At 41.0% G+C, this 14,933-nt stretch overlaps 1 protein-coding gene across 5 annotated transcripts in view; it reads left to right on the top strand.

The window, feature by feature from the left end:
* The window catches only part of LRP8 (LDL receptor related protein 8), a 312,964-nt gene that overhangs the window by 202,212 nt on the left and 95,819 nt on the right, over window positions 1-14,933 (top strand). For all 5 annotated transcript variants that reach the window (XM_061633020.1, XM_061633018.1, XM_061633022.1 and 2 more), the window contains one exon: window positions 9,014-9,136. In XM_061633020.1, coding sequence (XP_061489004.1) covers window positions 9,014-9,136 — 123 coding nt within the window. The remainder of the gene's footprint in view (window positions 1-9,013; window positions 9,137-14,933) is intronic.

The following is a 14,933-nucleotide window of genomic DNA, read 5'->3' as shown; positions in this document are numbered from 1 at the left end:
CGGTATATGTCAAGCTTTGACCTTTAGGGGATCAAAGATGCACCCCCTGATTTGCATAAATGTATATTTTTCCCCTTGCTTGAACAAAGAAGCCACAGGGCTTTGGACTGAGCTAGAAACCTTTGTGGAGAACCTTCTACTTAATTATCCTGATTATTTTCTCCTCGTATGTGGAGATTTCAATGCAAGGATGGGAACCAGTAGTCCCTTGGAGAAAGATTTATGGCTAGAGTCTGACGCATTTACTAGCCTTTTTTGCCTCTCTGGTGACCAAAAAATCAATAAGTCTGGGAAAGCTCTCGCCTTATTTATTTTCAAACTTCATCTAATATGTCTTAATGGATCCCACCTGGATCTATCTAAGGGAGATTTCACATACATCACAGAGAAAGGCGCAAGTGTGATCGACTACCTTATAGGATCGCCTGCCCTCATACCTTTCATTGAGAGTATGTCCATTGAAAACATAGTAGAGAGCGACCACTGGCCTTTAAGACTCCAATTCCGTTCTATAAATCTTTGCCCCACGGTTTTGTCCGACTCTAGGATGTTAGGTCACTTGCAAGGGGAAAGGCTCCTTAAATGGTCCCAAGATGTTGGTTCAGAGATAGGTTGGACCTTGGGTTCCACTAAGCTTTTGGCCCTTCGATCCCTAGCAGTTGAATCCCACGATGCCATCTTGGGGATGTACCAGGATATAATAGATGAAATACGACCGTTGGTCACTTTGTCTTTGTCCGGTAAAAAATCAAACAACTTTCGATCTTGGTACGATAAGGACTGCAGGGATAAGAAAAGGGAACTCCGTCAACTTACCAGAGACCTTTCTCGCAAGGGCTCAAGCGAGGCTATACTCCTTTTTCAACAATGCCGAAGAGACTATAAAACCATCATAAGACCAAAAAAAAGGCCTTTTACGAGGATAGCTGGAAAGCTCTGTACAGGGCCGTAAATGAGAATAACGTGCCCCAGTTTTGGGAACTGGTACAAAATGGGCTAAGAAGCTCTCTTTATCGGGTAGATCTCCCAATCTCCCCTGAAACCTGGGTTTCCCACTTTGCCAACATATTTGGAACCGGTGCTAGTACCCCCTATACACCAAAGGGGAATATCTCCATTTTTCCACCTTGGCATCCCAGATTTGGGACTGAATCGACCTTGGATGCTCTGATGGGCCTTTATCCAGAGAGGAACTGGCGGAGTGAGTCTCTGCTGCTCCTGCTTGATCTCTCATCAGCTTTTGATAACATCCTCCTGGACAGTCCATGGGATATGGGTATTGGGGCACTGCTGTGCAGTGGTTCTAGTTGTATCTTCATGGATGGTTCCAGAAGATTGGGTGAGTGTTTCTCAGCCCAATAGCTCTTGAGCTATAAGATGCCACAGGGCACTATATTGTCTCCAATGATATTTAACATCTATATGAAGCCACTGTTAGTGGTCATTAGGAGATTTGGAGTGAAGTGTCATCAATATGCTGATTATACTCTATTACTCTACAACATCTGAATCGGAAATTGCTAAAAGGGTCCTGGACCAGTGTCTGGACACAGTGGTGGGCTAATAAATTGAGGCTGAATCCTGGCAATATGGAGGTTCTGTGGATGAGTCATTCCCAGGTCTGGGAGTTACTTTCCCTGGATGAGGTGGTACTCTCCCTGAAAAAGCAGTTGTGTAGTCTGGAGATGCTCCTAGATCTAGTTCTGTTACTGGAGGTGCAGGTATCCTAAGTGGTTAGGAGTGTGTTTTACCAGCTTTGGCTGGTAAGACAGCTATGACTGTTACTGGATCCTGATAGCTTGACCACAGATGTCCATGCGCTGGTAACCTCACGGCTGGATTATATGCCCTGTGTGGGGCTACTTTGAGGTTGGTCTGGAGGCTACAGCTGTTGCAGCTAGTTTGATTGTTGGGGCAAACTACCTCCTGCATAATAACAGGATTTGCAGGATATACTGAGGGCCAGGTATTTTTAGAGAGCACTGTGTGCCTTATATACCCAGTAGGTTACTGCCTCTGCAAGTGAGGCAGTTGGTGTAATGAACTAGTGCTAGGATTGGTAATGGACTGGATAAGGACCAATAAACTGAGACTCAGTCCAGACAAGATAGAGATACTATTGGTGGGTGATTCATCTGTCAAGTTTGTTAGTTTTCAATTCATCTTAAATGAGACTGCATTCCTCCTCATGAAGCAGGTTCATAGCTGGGGTGTGTGCTCTTAGATCTAGTATTGCTGCTTGACGATCAGGTGGCTTAGTGGTATGGAGTGCTTTTCCACGTTATCAGTTATGCCCCTATCAGTTCTGCCCCTATCTGGACAGAGGTAGGTAGCCTTGCAACAGTTATCCATCTTCTGGTAACCCCCTGCTTGGATTACTAAAATGTTTTCTATGTGAAGCTGCCTTTGATAACAATCTGGAAACTACAGTTGGTCCAAAATAGGGAGGCCAGGTTATTGGTAAGGACTGGTATATATGATCATATTACACCAGCGCTCTATCATCTTCACTGGCTTCTAATCTGTTTCTAGTCCCAATTCAAAGTGCTGGTTTTAACTTTTAAAACCCTAAATGGCTTGGAGACAGGTTCCCTGAAAGATTACCTTTCCCTATACATACCTGGCAAGACCTTGAGATCTTTCTCAGAGGCCTATCTCCAGGTTCCCCAGCTAATGAAGTGAGACAAGTGACTACTAAGGAGAAGGCCTCAGTGATGGAATGCCTTCCCCAGAGAGGCTCATGTATTGCCTATGCTGTGGGTGTTTAGTTACCAAGTGAAGACTTCCCTATTCTCCCAGGCCTTTTAATTATAACCCATTGGTTACTTCAGTTTTTAGATCAAGTTTCCTTTGCTGGTTTTACTGCTGATTTTACTTGTTTTAGCAGCAGTGTCTTATGTTGATTTTAGTTGACTTTTTGCTGGGCTTTTTGGTCTTGTGATTGTTTAAGTAAATCACCCAAAGAACTTGATTGGATAGGCAGAACATGTAAGAATATGTAAATGAACAAACAAATATATAAAGCAAGTTCTGCCCTGACCCTTTTAGCTGCCAGTTTTCCTGAGCGTTCTGTGCCTTTTTTTTTTTTTTATCCTCTGGCTTTCAGAGGTTCTTCACATTCTCATCTAACGGTCAGGTCACCTGCTTTTGCTACCCATTTCGTCAAGCATACACTGTTCCCCTTCTTCCCAGACCCTCAGAATGCTATCAGCACAAATATCTTTTCTTACCTGGTGGAATTGCTACCTCTTTCACTGGATCACACCTGCAATCTGATCTTTCAGTATCTGCTAACCTACCCGCATGCTGATTGCAACAGAACTGTTACAGCTTGCAGGATTTGGCATTGCCTTGTTGAATGAACCCATAAAAATCAGAACAGATGGCTGCTTTCAAAGCAGCCATTTATATAGTGTAGCATCCTTTCTCTTTATCTTCTCCCTGCATTTAAACAAAAAGAACTGCCTTTCCCCAGCAATTCCAAAATCACAAGCACAAAAGAAGAGATTCAGCCCTTGGTGACTGCTTTGAATGGCCACTGAAACTCTCATTCGAGAAGATTCACTTCTGTTTGATTGGTGTTTGAAATTGTCTTATGGGTTAAGATAAACTGTTAGGATTCTTTTTCTTGTATGTTTATAATTTTGATAGTGAAACATCTATAAGAATGCTTCTACCAGGGCAAACATTTTGTTTGCCTCAAAGGATTGTTTTTCCTTTAATATGCTCAATGGTCATTGATCAACAGGGGCTGCTGTAGCTGGTGAAGCTCAGGTTTCTCCCTTCCTGTACCACCAAGGCAAACTTAGTGGGTCTCTTTTTGTGTCTATTGCCTGACGGGATTTAACAGGGAAGGAGTGGTAGGTGGGGTGACTGTGTATAGCAACCCATTCAATGCATAATTGTGACTTCGGCTGGCTGATTACATTCTTGAAGAGGCACAGTCTGCTTACCGCTATGGCCGGTGACTTGTAAAAACGTATTACCCCTGTGGTGGAGTGATCTGGCAATTGTATTTACTAGGTATGTGGTGATTTCAGTCTTGGGGATGGGGGCGAGTTAAGGCGGGAAAGCGATTGCAGCTTGGTGTGGTTGGGTAGGACAAAAAGAGGTTATTGTGTGCTTAAGTTTTTCCATGAAGTTTACCCATTTTTTTTCATGTTACTTTGAAGTGAGGGAATATTGGGCATATCTGTGAGGTGACCATTTAGATAAGCCAGTTGCTATTTTACAGTGGAATCCTATGCATGTCCTCAGAAGTAAGTCACATTGACTTCAGTGGGACGTATACCCAGGTAAATAAAGATAATTTTAAAAAATTGATACAGCATAACTCAAGACAAAAGAATTCAGTTCAAGGGGTTCTTCTTTGTGTGCTGTCTTACTTATAGGAACATCCAATGTTGTGTGATCATCAGCTCTTTGCTTTGCAAAATTCATCTGAAAATGTCTGTATGTTGTTTCTACTTCTTGAAGACTGCTCATTAGAAACCTGTTTTGAGTAGCAGTCTTGGTGAAAAGGAACCTCTCTGATTCTTTCCAAGCGGAATTGTTTCTATACAGCGTAGGCAAGTTAATGATTGAAAAATGGAAATGGACTGCCTTTAAGTTGATTCTGACTTATGGCGACCCTATGGATAGGGTTTTCATGATAAGCGGTATTCAGAGGTGGTTTACCATTGCTTCCCTCTGAGGCTGAGAGGCAGTGACTGGCCCAAGGTCACCCAGTGAGCTTCATGGCTGTGTGGGGATTCGAACCCTGGTCTCCCAGATCGTAGTCCAATTAACCACTACGCCACATATGTTCTAATGTCATGTGTTGTGTTGTGTTGTTGAGTACCAACAACAATAAATAGCAGCAGCATGTGGGGTGGAGTGGGCTAGGGTGGAACCACCATCCCATCATCAGCATCGCTGCTGCTTACTTACGTGGATGAGTACGCATGTCAAACGCGGAGATCTCCATCACCTCCCCCTTAGGTTTATTGTGAGAATTGATGAGATAATTGTGGCAAAGTACTTCATACACAAATGAGTGACACAGAAATATGATAAACAGTAAAAATTAATAATGAAGCAATGGCCCATGAGTATAGTCTTGCCAAGAGCCTACAATTTCCCTAGAGGAGTGTTATATTTAGTGATTTGGTAGCTAATGAATTGCCTCCATGAAATCATCCAAGGTTAATTATATTCAGCAGCATTTGTTTAAATATATTTGTTTTAATTAAAAGAGGGATTTGCACATTGGAGGTGTGTTCACATTTCAATATCCCTGAACTCTTGCGGAAGGAATAATTACAGCCCTGGGTTTTACCCAGTGTCCTTTTGAGATATTTAGATGGTTTCAGTTGAGATGAAAGACCGTATGGATTTCTTTTCCCTATTAATCTGGCACAGAATACCAGACCTCCTGGGTAGATTTACTTTACCAGCAGTGTTTGTCTCTGCAGTTTAATCTGAAGCTGTTGGCTTGGCGCATATGACATTGCAGAGGACAAGATGTTTCAGACTGTCTGATTGTGAGGATGCACACCAAGCATATTAGCATCTTCCAAATGCCACCTTGTGGTTCATTGTCAACACTGTATTTCTTCCCCCCTTTTGTAATTCCTCATAATATATTAGTTGTGCTTCCAACAAAACAAAACAAAACCCAGCGTTCAGGGAACAAAGCTATCAGTGACACCATCTGCTGCCAGCAGGGTTTGCATGGCTAAAGGAGCTGCCTATCTGCATCACTCAGGAAAGCTGAAGGACCCTGATGCTGGCAGCAGTCCCTTGCTTCAAAGACACTAGCCTGGGCTGGTGTTAGGAAAGCAGTGGGGAAATGGCTTCATCATACTAAGGTGAATAAATGGGTTTGGCAGTAGCAGGCTGAAGCAGACACAAGGGAGCCCTTCTGGTTGAACATTACTATCATACATTAGCTGTTGAAGACTAAAACAGATCAAACAAAATGTGAAAAATTACTGGCCACATTTTTATAAAGACCATTAAAATTTAATGCCGTATTATTCAAATTCTTTCAATCTCTCTCTAAGAATAAATTTTGGGTCCCGAACATGGAAAGCATTAGAAGAGTGTGAGTGTACAATCTGAGAGCTAGAACTGTACAACCGCTTGTCAATAAATGCTGAGCTAAGTCTGTCCTTATTTCTGAAATTAAGATACAGTCTGCAGAGTCTTTAGTTTCACCATACTCAAGAGGGAGAACACCAACACCTGCAGTTTTATTTTATTTTTGTATTTCCTTATATGTGAAATTTCTCATTGACTAAGTCAGCAGATGATTTGTATCATAATGTTCAGAATGCCTGGAGATATCTTCAAAGCAGGATTTATATTCCACAGTTGGCCATCTGCTCAAAGCGGACTTCTTTAGAATGATATAAGCTGGATACCTGAAATGCAGATGGCTCACATTGCTGGCCATTTTCAAAGTCGGTGCCAGCACAAACCTAAACAGTAAGTGCCATCTGTTTCCACCCAAAGACTCTGAAACATTTGAAACAGTCTGCAGCAATGCGTCATTTTGTAATCCATGGAATACCAACAAAGATGAAAAGATGTAATTCAACGAATATTGCTCAGGGACATTGGAATTTAGATTCTAATTATTCTTCAGATACCCTAACTGCTCAGCTGCCTGGCCTATGCCACCTTAGCTCTTCTGTGATGTCAAAATAGTTAAGCTAATAGCAGTTAGAAGGTCTGTGACACTTCTGTCTAGAAAATGTCACTGTGATTTAAGAGCAGATCAGCCAATGGCATCTAAGAGGGGGCAGTGACAGAGGCCAAGCAGCAAATGTTCTGAGAACAAAGAGGTGAATCTAACGGAAAATGAAGCTTGCAGGCCATCATACTGATAGACCCTTCGCTAAATTTTTCTGCATTAATTGGTACACATTGTATGTGACACTGAGGTAAAGACATGCTATTGTCAACTCATAATTCATATGTTGTATGTAAGGGAAAACAAATAGAGTCTGTTCTTTATAGAATGCTTGTCTCTGGGTAGATTATACTTATGTCTGATGAGGCTTTACAGCATTTCTTTCCGGGATGTCACTGCAACGAATCAGCATGTTTTATGAATCAGAAAATTAATACTCTGTCATAGACCATTTTTCCCCTGCATGTACGCGTCTCTGTTGACATACCTTTCCTTTACAGCTTGTCGGTTGACTCTGGCATAACAAAAGTAATATTATACCAAGTGGGCCAGTGTGTTGTTTTATATGTAATGTTTGTGCCTCTCTATTTTTTAGCGTTACTGTTCTTGCCTCCTGTGGTGGGAACAATCTTTTGTTTCCAAAGCTGCTTTAATGTTGAGTGTTTGCATCAGAGAGATTTAATCTCTGTCTTCAGCTATTGCTAAGCTCATGTTCAACAGATCACTCACTTGGGCATGCCTGTACTACAAGTATAAAAGTAAAGGTGTCCCCGCACATGTAGTGCGAGTCGTTTCCGACTTTTAGGGTGACGTCTTGCGATGTTTACTAGGCAGACCATATATATGGGGTGGGATTGCCAGTTCCTTCCCCGGCCTTTCTTTACCCCCCAGCATATGCCGGGTACTCATTTTACCGACCACGGATGGATGAAAGGCTGAGTAGACCTCGACCCCTTTTACCGGAGATTATACTTCCTCCTTCCGTTGGAATCAAACTCCGGCCGTGAGCAGAGCTTCGGCTTTGTTACCGCCGCTTACCACTCTGTGCCATGGAGGGTCTTGACTACAAGTATAAACTACTTTAAAATCCTAAGAAGTGTTAATTCTTTGAAAGAGCTGAGAATGTTATATCATAAAACTCTCAACATCCTCACTTTATAGTTCCTAAGGAATGCTTGAGGAATTAGTTTTTTGTGAATTCTGAGATGAACTGACCTGATCTAGACCTCTCAGACTAACAATTGGATTGGAATGAAGTTATCCTTCAATTTTTTTGCACTTCTCCAAATTTTGCAATGCAATTCCTGGCTCAAAAAGCATATCAAAATGTGTATATAAATGTGTTTTTAAGGATAACATCCATTTAGAAATGCATACTTTGAGAGAAAATACATTTGAGAAATTTATATTTTGTGGGGAAATGTATTTAAATATGGATGTTCATGCAATTTAAAAAATGGCAGATTACTGCGGAACAGACTTTGGAATGAACACATGCAAAATTGGCTTGAACTGAAAATATGACATGATCCGTCTATTCCTGCCTAATAAGCCTGAGATAAAACCATGATAACTAAACCAATAATAAACTGTTCACATTTTATTTATTATATTTATATCCTGTACTATAAGCTGTTTCATCAGTCTCTATGTCTGCCCTCAAAAGAGTTCATAGTATGTTTGGCCTGAAAGAACAAATGAGGGCAGACTCGGAGTATACAGCCAATGTTAGTTCTACTCAGAGTAGACCCATTGAAAATAATGGACATGACTATCTTACATCCATTAATTCCAGTGGGTGTACTCTGAGTAGATCTTAGTGGAAATGGTTGGTTACAATTAAATATAATTATCTAATTATTTCCTTGTCTTTATTACTCCTTTTTCTCTCAAAATACACGCAACATATGCTTTGTTCTAGTTCCATTTAACCTCCCTTGCCCTCTCTTAGTTTTCAGACTAAAACAAAATGATTCAGTTAAAAGAAAAACAAGAACAACCAAAACCTAGAATTCCTTCCTGCCCCACATTCGCTTGGGGGGGGGGGAGGGTATTTGGTTCTTAAATAGCCTGCTGTGTAAGGGATGGGCCCAGTTCCAACTGGTGAAGTAGTGGTGACAGTTCACCTAACTTGCATTTTCTCCTGCTCACCAAATAATTGGTTCTCCATGTCCTCTGTGAGGAGAGGAGTGGCCCAGTCCCAGCCTCTAAAGTTTAGATAAGCCCTTAAAACACTGGGATACAATGTGAAATTAGCTTTTTCTGTGAAAGAAATGCTAATCTAAATAGAGAGAAATTGCTACCCATTTGAATGGAATTTTTTATCTCTTCTTTTAGCCAAGAAGACCTGTGCAGAAACTGATTTTACCTGCAACAATGGCCACTGCATTCCATCCAGATGGAAGTGTGATGGTGAAGAGGAATGCCCAGATGGGTCTGATGAATCCGAAGCCACATGCAGTGAGTACTCCAGCTAATTGTTTTTGGAACATAGTTTTATAGTAGTTTGGAAAGTGAACTGATTAAACAAAGAAACTTACGTGTGCATGTGTACAGGGCTTGTGAAGAGCCCTGCACTGAGCTTTGAGGTACTGACAATACAATTCAAAGTGCCACATCACCTGACATCATTGTGATGTCAGGTGATTTAGCCATTGTGGGAAGGGGACATAAGGATCTGGCCTGCTAGCTGCATCCCATTCCTCACTCCTGCCTAAGCAATGGAAAAAGGTAATTCATTGGATATATTCAAGCACATTTAAAGTGTAATCTGTACCCAATCTCCATCTTAACAGTGGAACAAAAGGCAACTACTCTGGGGCAATGACAGAATGTGTGTTACATAGCTTAAATCTGGAGATCATTCAGTAGAATGGACATCAAATGGCACTAAGAAAAAGGAATCTGTAGTAACCTCAGTGCTGGATTACTGTAATGCACTCCATGTGGGGCTTCCCTTGTGTACCTGGTCTAGAAGCTCCAGCTAGTGCAGAATTTAGCAGCCAGAATGCTTATAGAGGCTGACGGGCAACAACATATAACACCATTGTTAAAGCATCTGCATTGATTGCCCGTATGGTACCAATTCAAGGTTCTTGTATTAATTTACAAAGCCTGTAACAACTTGGGTTGAAGATATCTTAAGGACCACCTGAGCTCACTGAGATCTGCTTGGAGGAATACTGTTAACTGTCCCCAATGTGATTGAGGCCTGCTAGGTACTATGAGAAATTGAACATTTAGCATGACTGGTAGAGCAATGTGGAATGTCCTCCTGATGGCAACCTGCCAAGCATCCTAGCTTCTTATTTTTAGATGGCTTTTGAAGACTTTCTTGTGTTAACAGGCCTTTTCAGTTGGTTGAATGTTTTGTGATTGGCCAGTTCCTTATGACATTTTCTGCTTTTATATTTTTATTATGTTTATTGAGATTTATATTTGTATTCCACTTAGATGTTTACTATACAGGTTAGTGGGATGTAAATATTTTTATAAATAAAAAAACTTTACCCTTCCCCTCTCCTATAGAATTTCAATTGAGAAATGTGACATTGGAATTCAAAATAAGAAATATTTTATGCTCAGACATTGTTTTACATATGTCACACACACACACCAAACCCTGCCATTCATTGCTGACAGTTGTTTTCTCTAAGGATTGATTAGAATTTAGTTCTCCTCAAACTTGTGTTGTTTCCCATACAACTGTGCAAATGGAAGTTCCTACACAACTGTGCAAATGGAACACAACTGATCCCAAAGTCTTCCACAGCCCATGGTTAGGTCCTAACTTAACCAATATGGAGAACATAGTTTTCACCAGTTCCTTTCTTTATACAATTGTTATTCTCTAAAAAGTATCACTATTGTCTAGTTATGATCAGTAGGGGTTTTTCTATAGACCTCATTAGCTTTGAGTGGCACCCTGAAAGGAAGTCTGATTTTCCAGATTATCTGTTGTCCTTTTGAAACTGTACCATATTGCTTCTCTCTCCTGTTGCATTATAATAGACAGCTCTTCAAGACAGCATGGCATTTCAAGTGCTTGTATCAGGCAGCACAAAGCAAGCAAGCTGGGGACTTCAACAGAAGTAAAGAATGCTTGCAGACTTATTTGCAAATTTGACATTATTGTAACTGTCAGGAAACACTCAGTACTTTTTACCATGTTGCTATTCTCACCCTGTGGGACACATCATCCATTTCCCCTTGATGTGGAATAGTGGAGAGTTATTAAGCATTCACGGATGCTGACTAGATGGGGATTTAACCCAAGGAATTGAACTTTATTATTATGTAACACACGTGTAAAAGTGTTAGTGTTAGTGATCTAAAGAATATGATCAACATTACCTTTGTCTGGAAAAATAAACCCTATGAACTGATAATGAACTATGTGGCTATATTAGAGTAGTTATTGGGGTTGCACAGATATGGTTCAAGGCTTAAATAAAGCTGCACACACTTTTTAAATATGGAAAAGAATAAGGCTTGGGCAAAACATGTTCCACAATTGGCCAAAGGTTTCTCATTATGTAAACTGCATAGGGATCTCACATGTTTAAAGGTACATAAATAGTATTAATAAATAAATAACTGTTGCATTGAAATTACTGTGTGCAAGTTTTAATCATGTGTGATTGAAGTATAGAATGCTGGTGCCTTGGTGTATGTATGTGTGGGGGTGTTCTTAATTAGGCAGCAATTCAGAATTGCCTTAAGAAATAAGAGGAAGAAAGGCGGAAAGATGGTTAAAGATACTAAAGATGGCTCCTGCCATGATCTAGTCACAAGAGCAAGTGGGGAGGGGAAGGTGTAGATGATAGTGTAGCAACTACCAGAAGGGGAAAGCATTCTGCATTATTCATTACTGGTCGCCCAGACCAACAAAGCAGCTGGTTGGAAAGACCTGGAAATGGTTAAGTGGGCAGAACACGTGTCCATCTGGTGTGCAATTGCTGACATGGCAGCACTGAAGTCTGAAGAGGAGACAGGCTCCAGAATTAAAAAAAGACACATTGCTCCCATTAGCTGATGGCTAATTTTTTCAAGCCACCACAATTCCTGTTGAGACCTTTGGAAACAGTCTCTTGAGAACTGTTAGAAGAGACTGAACAGGCTCTGATAAACCTGGAAGAATATGCAATTGCCCACTGTCTTTTTATTATATTTATGTAATTTATAAGCCACTTTTCTACGAAAGATATCCAAAGCAGAGAAAGAGGTGTTCTCTTCCTCTAACCCATTCCCTCTGACCCTGTTCATTCTCCCCCACACACACGTGTTGCAGTTTATCTAAGCTCATTGAGGACTATGCATTGAATTTTAAGTTAAGTGTATTTCTTCAGGATGGATGATGATGGCAAAAGGGGTGACGGCTTGTTTAACTTTGTCAATGTGCAGTGCAGAGAGGAATATACAATTATCCATCTTCTTTCCCCTTATTTCTTAAGCCAGTTTTACATTGCTGCCAAATTAGGAAGGATGCACACTGTTTTCTAACAAAGCTCTCTTTTAAGCAGCCATACAGAGGACCAAAGTAATCATCTCAACAGTAATATTAACATATTTATAATACACTAGGGCTTGGTCTCTGCCTGTCTTTCTCCCTCTCAGTCAAAGTCTTTTTAATGCAATGCCACTCTCCCATTGGATGGGCCTAAATTAACATAGCAGTTTCCTTCCCCAGAATTCCCTGCCTGTAAATCACTCCAGCCTGAAGCAGCTATGTTTAGACTGCACAGTTCACTGTGAGGTCCGTGAAGATTTCATTTGGCCTCTGTCAGCCAGCAATGCATCTCTTCCTATAAAGAAGATCAGCCTGCGCTATAGAAAGGCTGAGCCCTGCAGTTACCTGAACATTGGCTTCAGTTATACTTGCATGACTGTGGCTTAGTAGTCTTGTGAGAGGTTTCCATTTCACTGTGAAGCTTACAGTGCTTTGTGACTCATACTATGTTTAAGAGGAAACTGCACAGGAAAGCTGTATCAAGCAGAAAGGCTTGGATATGGGTCTGAACTCCAGTTTAGCCATGGGCTCCATGGTTGATCTTGAGCAAACCATTTTCTCTTGGCTTTAATGTGGCTTTTCATGTTGTTATTTAAAGTCACAAATGTTTCAAAACCACTCCAACATAGTTATTCTATGGCCATCACTTTTAAAGCAAGCACTCTAGATTAATTACAATTGGTCAACAGAGCTGCTATGGAGTAATTGATCTGAAGAATGACCATGGGGAACATTTTGAATACTACTCCATCATCTCCAGGTCAGCCCAATGCCCTCCAGATGCTTTTGACCACAACTCTGATCAACCCTGGCCATTGGCAATGCTGGCTGAGGCTGATGGGAGTTGGAGTCCCAACAACATCTGGAGGACACCATGTTGGGGAAGGCTCTTTTGTAACATATGGAAGGACTTGCCACTCCATAAATGGGAACTACATTATCAGATGTGGGTAACTTTTTTCATATTGATCTACCACAAGCATCTATACTAAATCATGTCACTGCACCATGTTTATCAGAAGGGCAACTGTTTGTGTAACTGGTGTGATCCAGTGTGATGAGGATTGGTATTGAACTGGAGATCCCTTAGCTCAACCACAGAGTCTCCTAGGCCTGAGTTTTCTGTTGGTAAACTGCAATTAGTAATTGAATGAAGAATTATTGCTATCCACAGTGAGTCTTGAGGACAGAGTAGCCTGTAAACACAGAATAAGTTGACTGAAGAATCGAGTTAGGAGTCTCACTCTGGACAATTGAAACTACTCTGCCTCCTGCAAGCCTCTCTAGTTTTTGAAGCAATATATTTTGAAATGTTTATTTGTATGCATGAGGGCCAGAAATCTGCTCCACTAATAAAAACAGGTAAAATTCCCCATTTCAGATTTCAGATACACCCTGTTTCAGATTTCTGCGCATAACAGCATGTGTAAATATGCATAGCACTGTTTAGGATTTAATCTATAAAATTGTCCAAAAGCATTTTTTATTTTAACAAGACTTATATACTGCTTAATCAACCAAAACCTCTAAGCAGTTTACATACAACACTATAAAAGGATTACATATGCGTTCAAGTAACTGGTTGATGGAATAGCTAGAATGGATGGATGCAGAATACATCAGGACTTTTTTGGCTTATGTAGAATGAATTGACTTCAGACAGTAGATGTACTTTCTTACTCTCACAGAGTGTGGGGACATATTGCCTGTGCTCTGTGTGAGCATTCTTTGACACAAAACAACAGATTCATGAGATTCATGAGATTCATGGAGAACGGGAGAGGTGCCGGAGGATTGGAGATGGGCAAACGTCGTCCCGCTCTTTAAAAAGGGTAAAAAAGAAGATCCGGGGAATTACAGGACGGTCAGTCTGACTTCAATACCAGGAAAGATATTAGAACAGATAATAAAAGAGTCCATTGGCAACTATCTAGATGACAATGCTGTGATTAGTAGGAGCCAGCATGGGTTTGTCAAGAAAAAATCCTGTCAAACTAATCTCATCTCTTTTTTTGATTGGGTCACTAGCTTAGTAGATGGTGGAAATGCTGTAGATGTTATCTATCTAGATTTCAGCAAAGCGTTTGACAAAGTCCCCCACGACCTTTTGATTAGCAAACTAGTCAAATGCGGACTACATGGAAATACTGTCAGGTGGATTCACAACTGGTTGGAAAACCGTACTCAAAGAGTGGTCGTCGGTGGCTCTGCTTCGGACTGGAAGGAGGTTTCGAGTGGAGTGCCGCAGGGTTCTGTCCTGGGGCCGATACGCTTCAATATTTTTATCAATGACTTAGATGACGGGGTGGAGGGAAGCCTTATGAAGTTTGCGGATGATACGAAACTGGGAGGGATAGCTAACACAATGGAAGACAGGAATAAAATCCAAAGGGACCTGGATAGACTAGAAAATTGGGCTGAAATTAATAAAATGACATTCAATAAAGACAAATGCAAGATTCTGCATTTAGGCCACAAAAACAAAATGCACGGGTACAGGATGGGAAATACCCGGCTTAGCAGTAGTGCGTGTGAGAAGGACCTTGGAATTGTAGTAGATCGCAAGTTGAACATGACCCAGCAGTGTGATGCTGCGGCAAAAAAGGCAAACACGGTTTTGGGCTGCATAAACAGAGCTATAGTTTCCAGGTCGAAGGAAGTAATAGTCCCACTATATTCTGCATTAGTCAGGCCTCATCTAGAATACTGCATTCAGTTCTGGGTGCCTCATTTTAAGAAAGATATAGA

Source organism: Rhineura floridana, chromosome 6 (assembly GCF_030035675.1).
Source record: "Rhineura floridana isolate rRhiFlo1 chromosome 6, rRhiFlo1.hap2, whole genome shotgun sequence".
Taxonomy (NCBI): domain Eukaryota; kingdom Metazoa; phylum Chordata; class Lepidosauria; order Squamata; family Rhineuridae; genus Rhineura; species Rhineura floridana.
The sequence above is the reverse complement of the archived record's forward strand: the minus strand, read 5'-3'. Positions and strand labels throughout refer to the sequence as shown.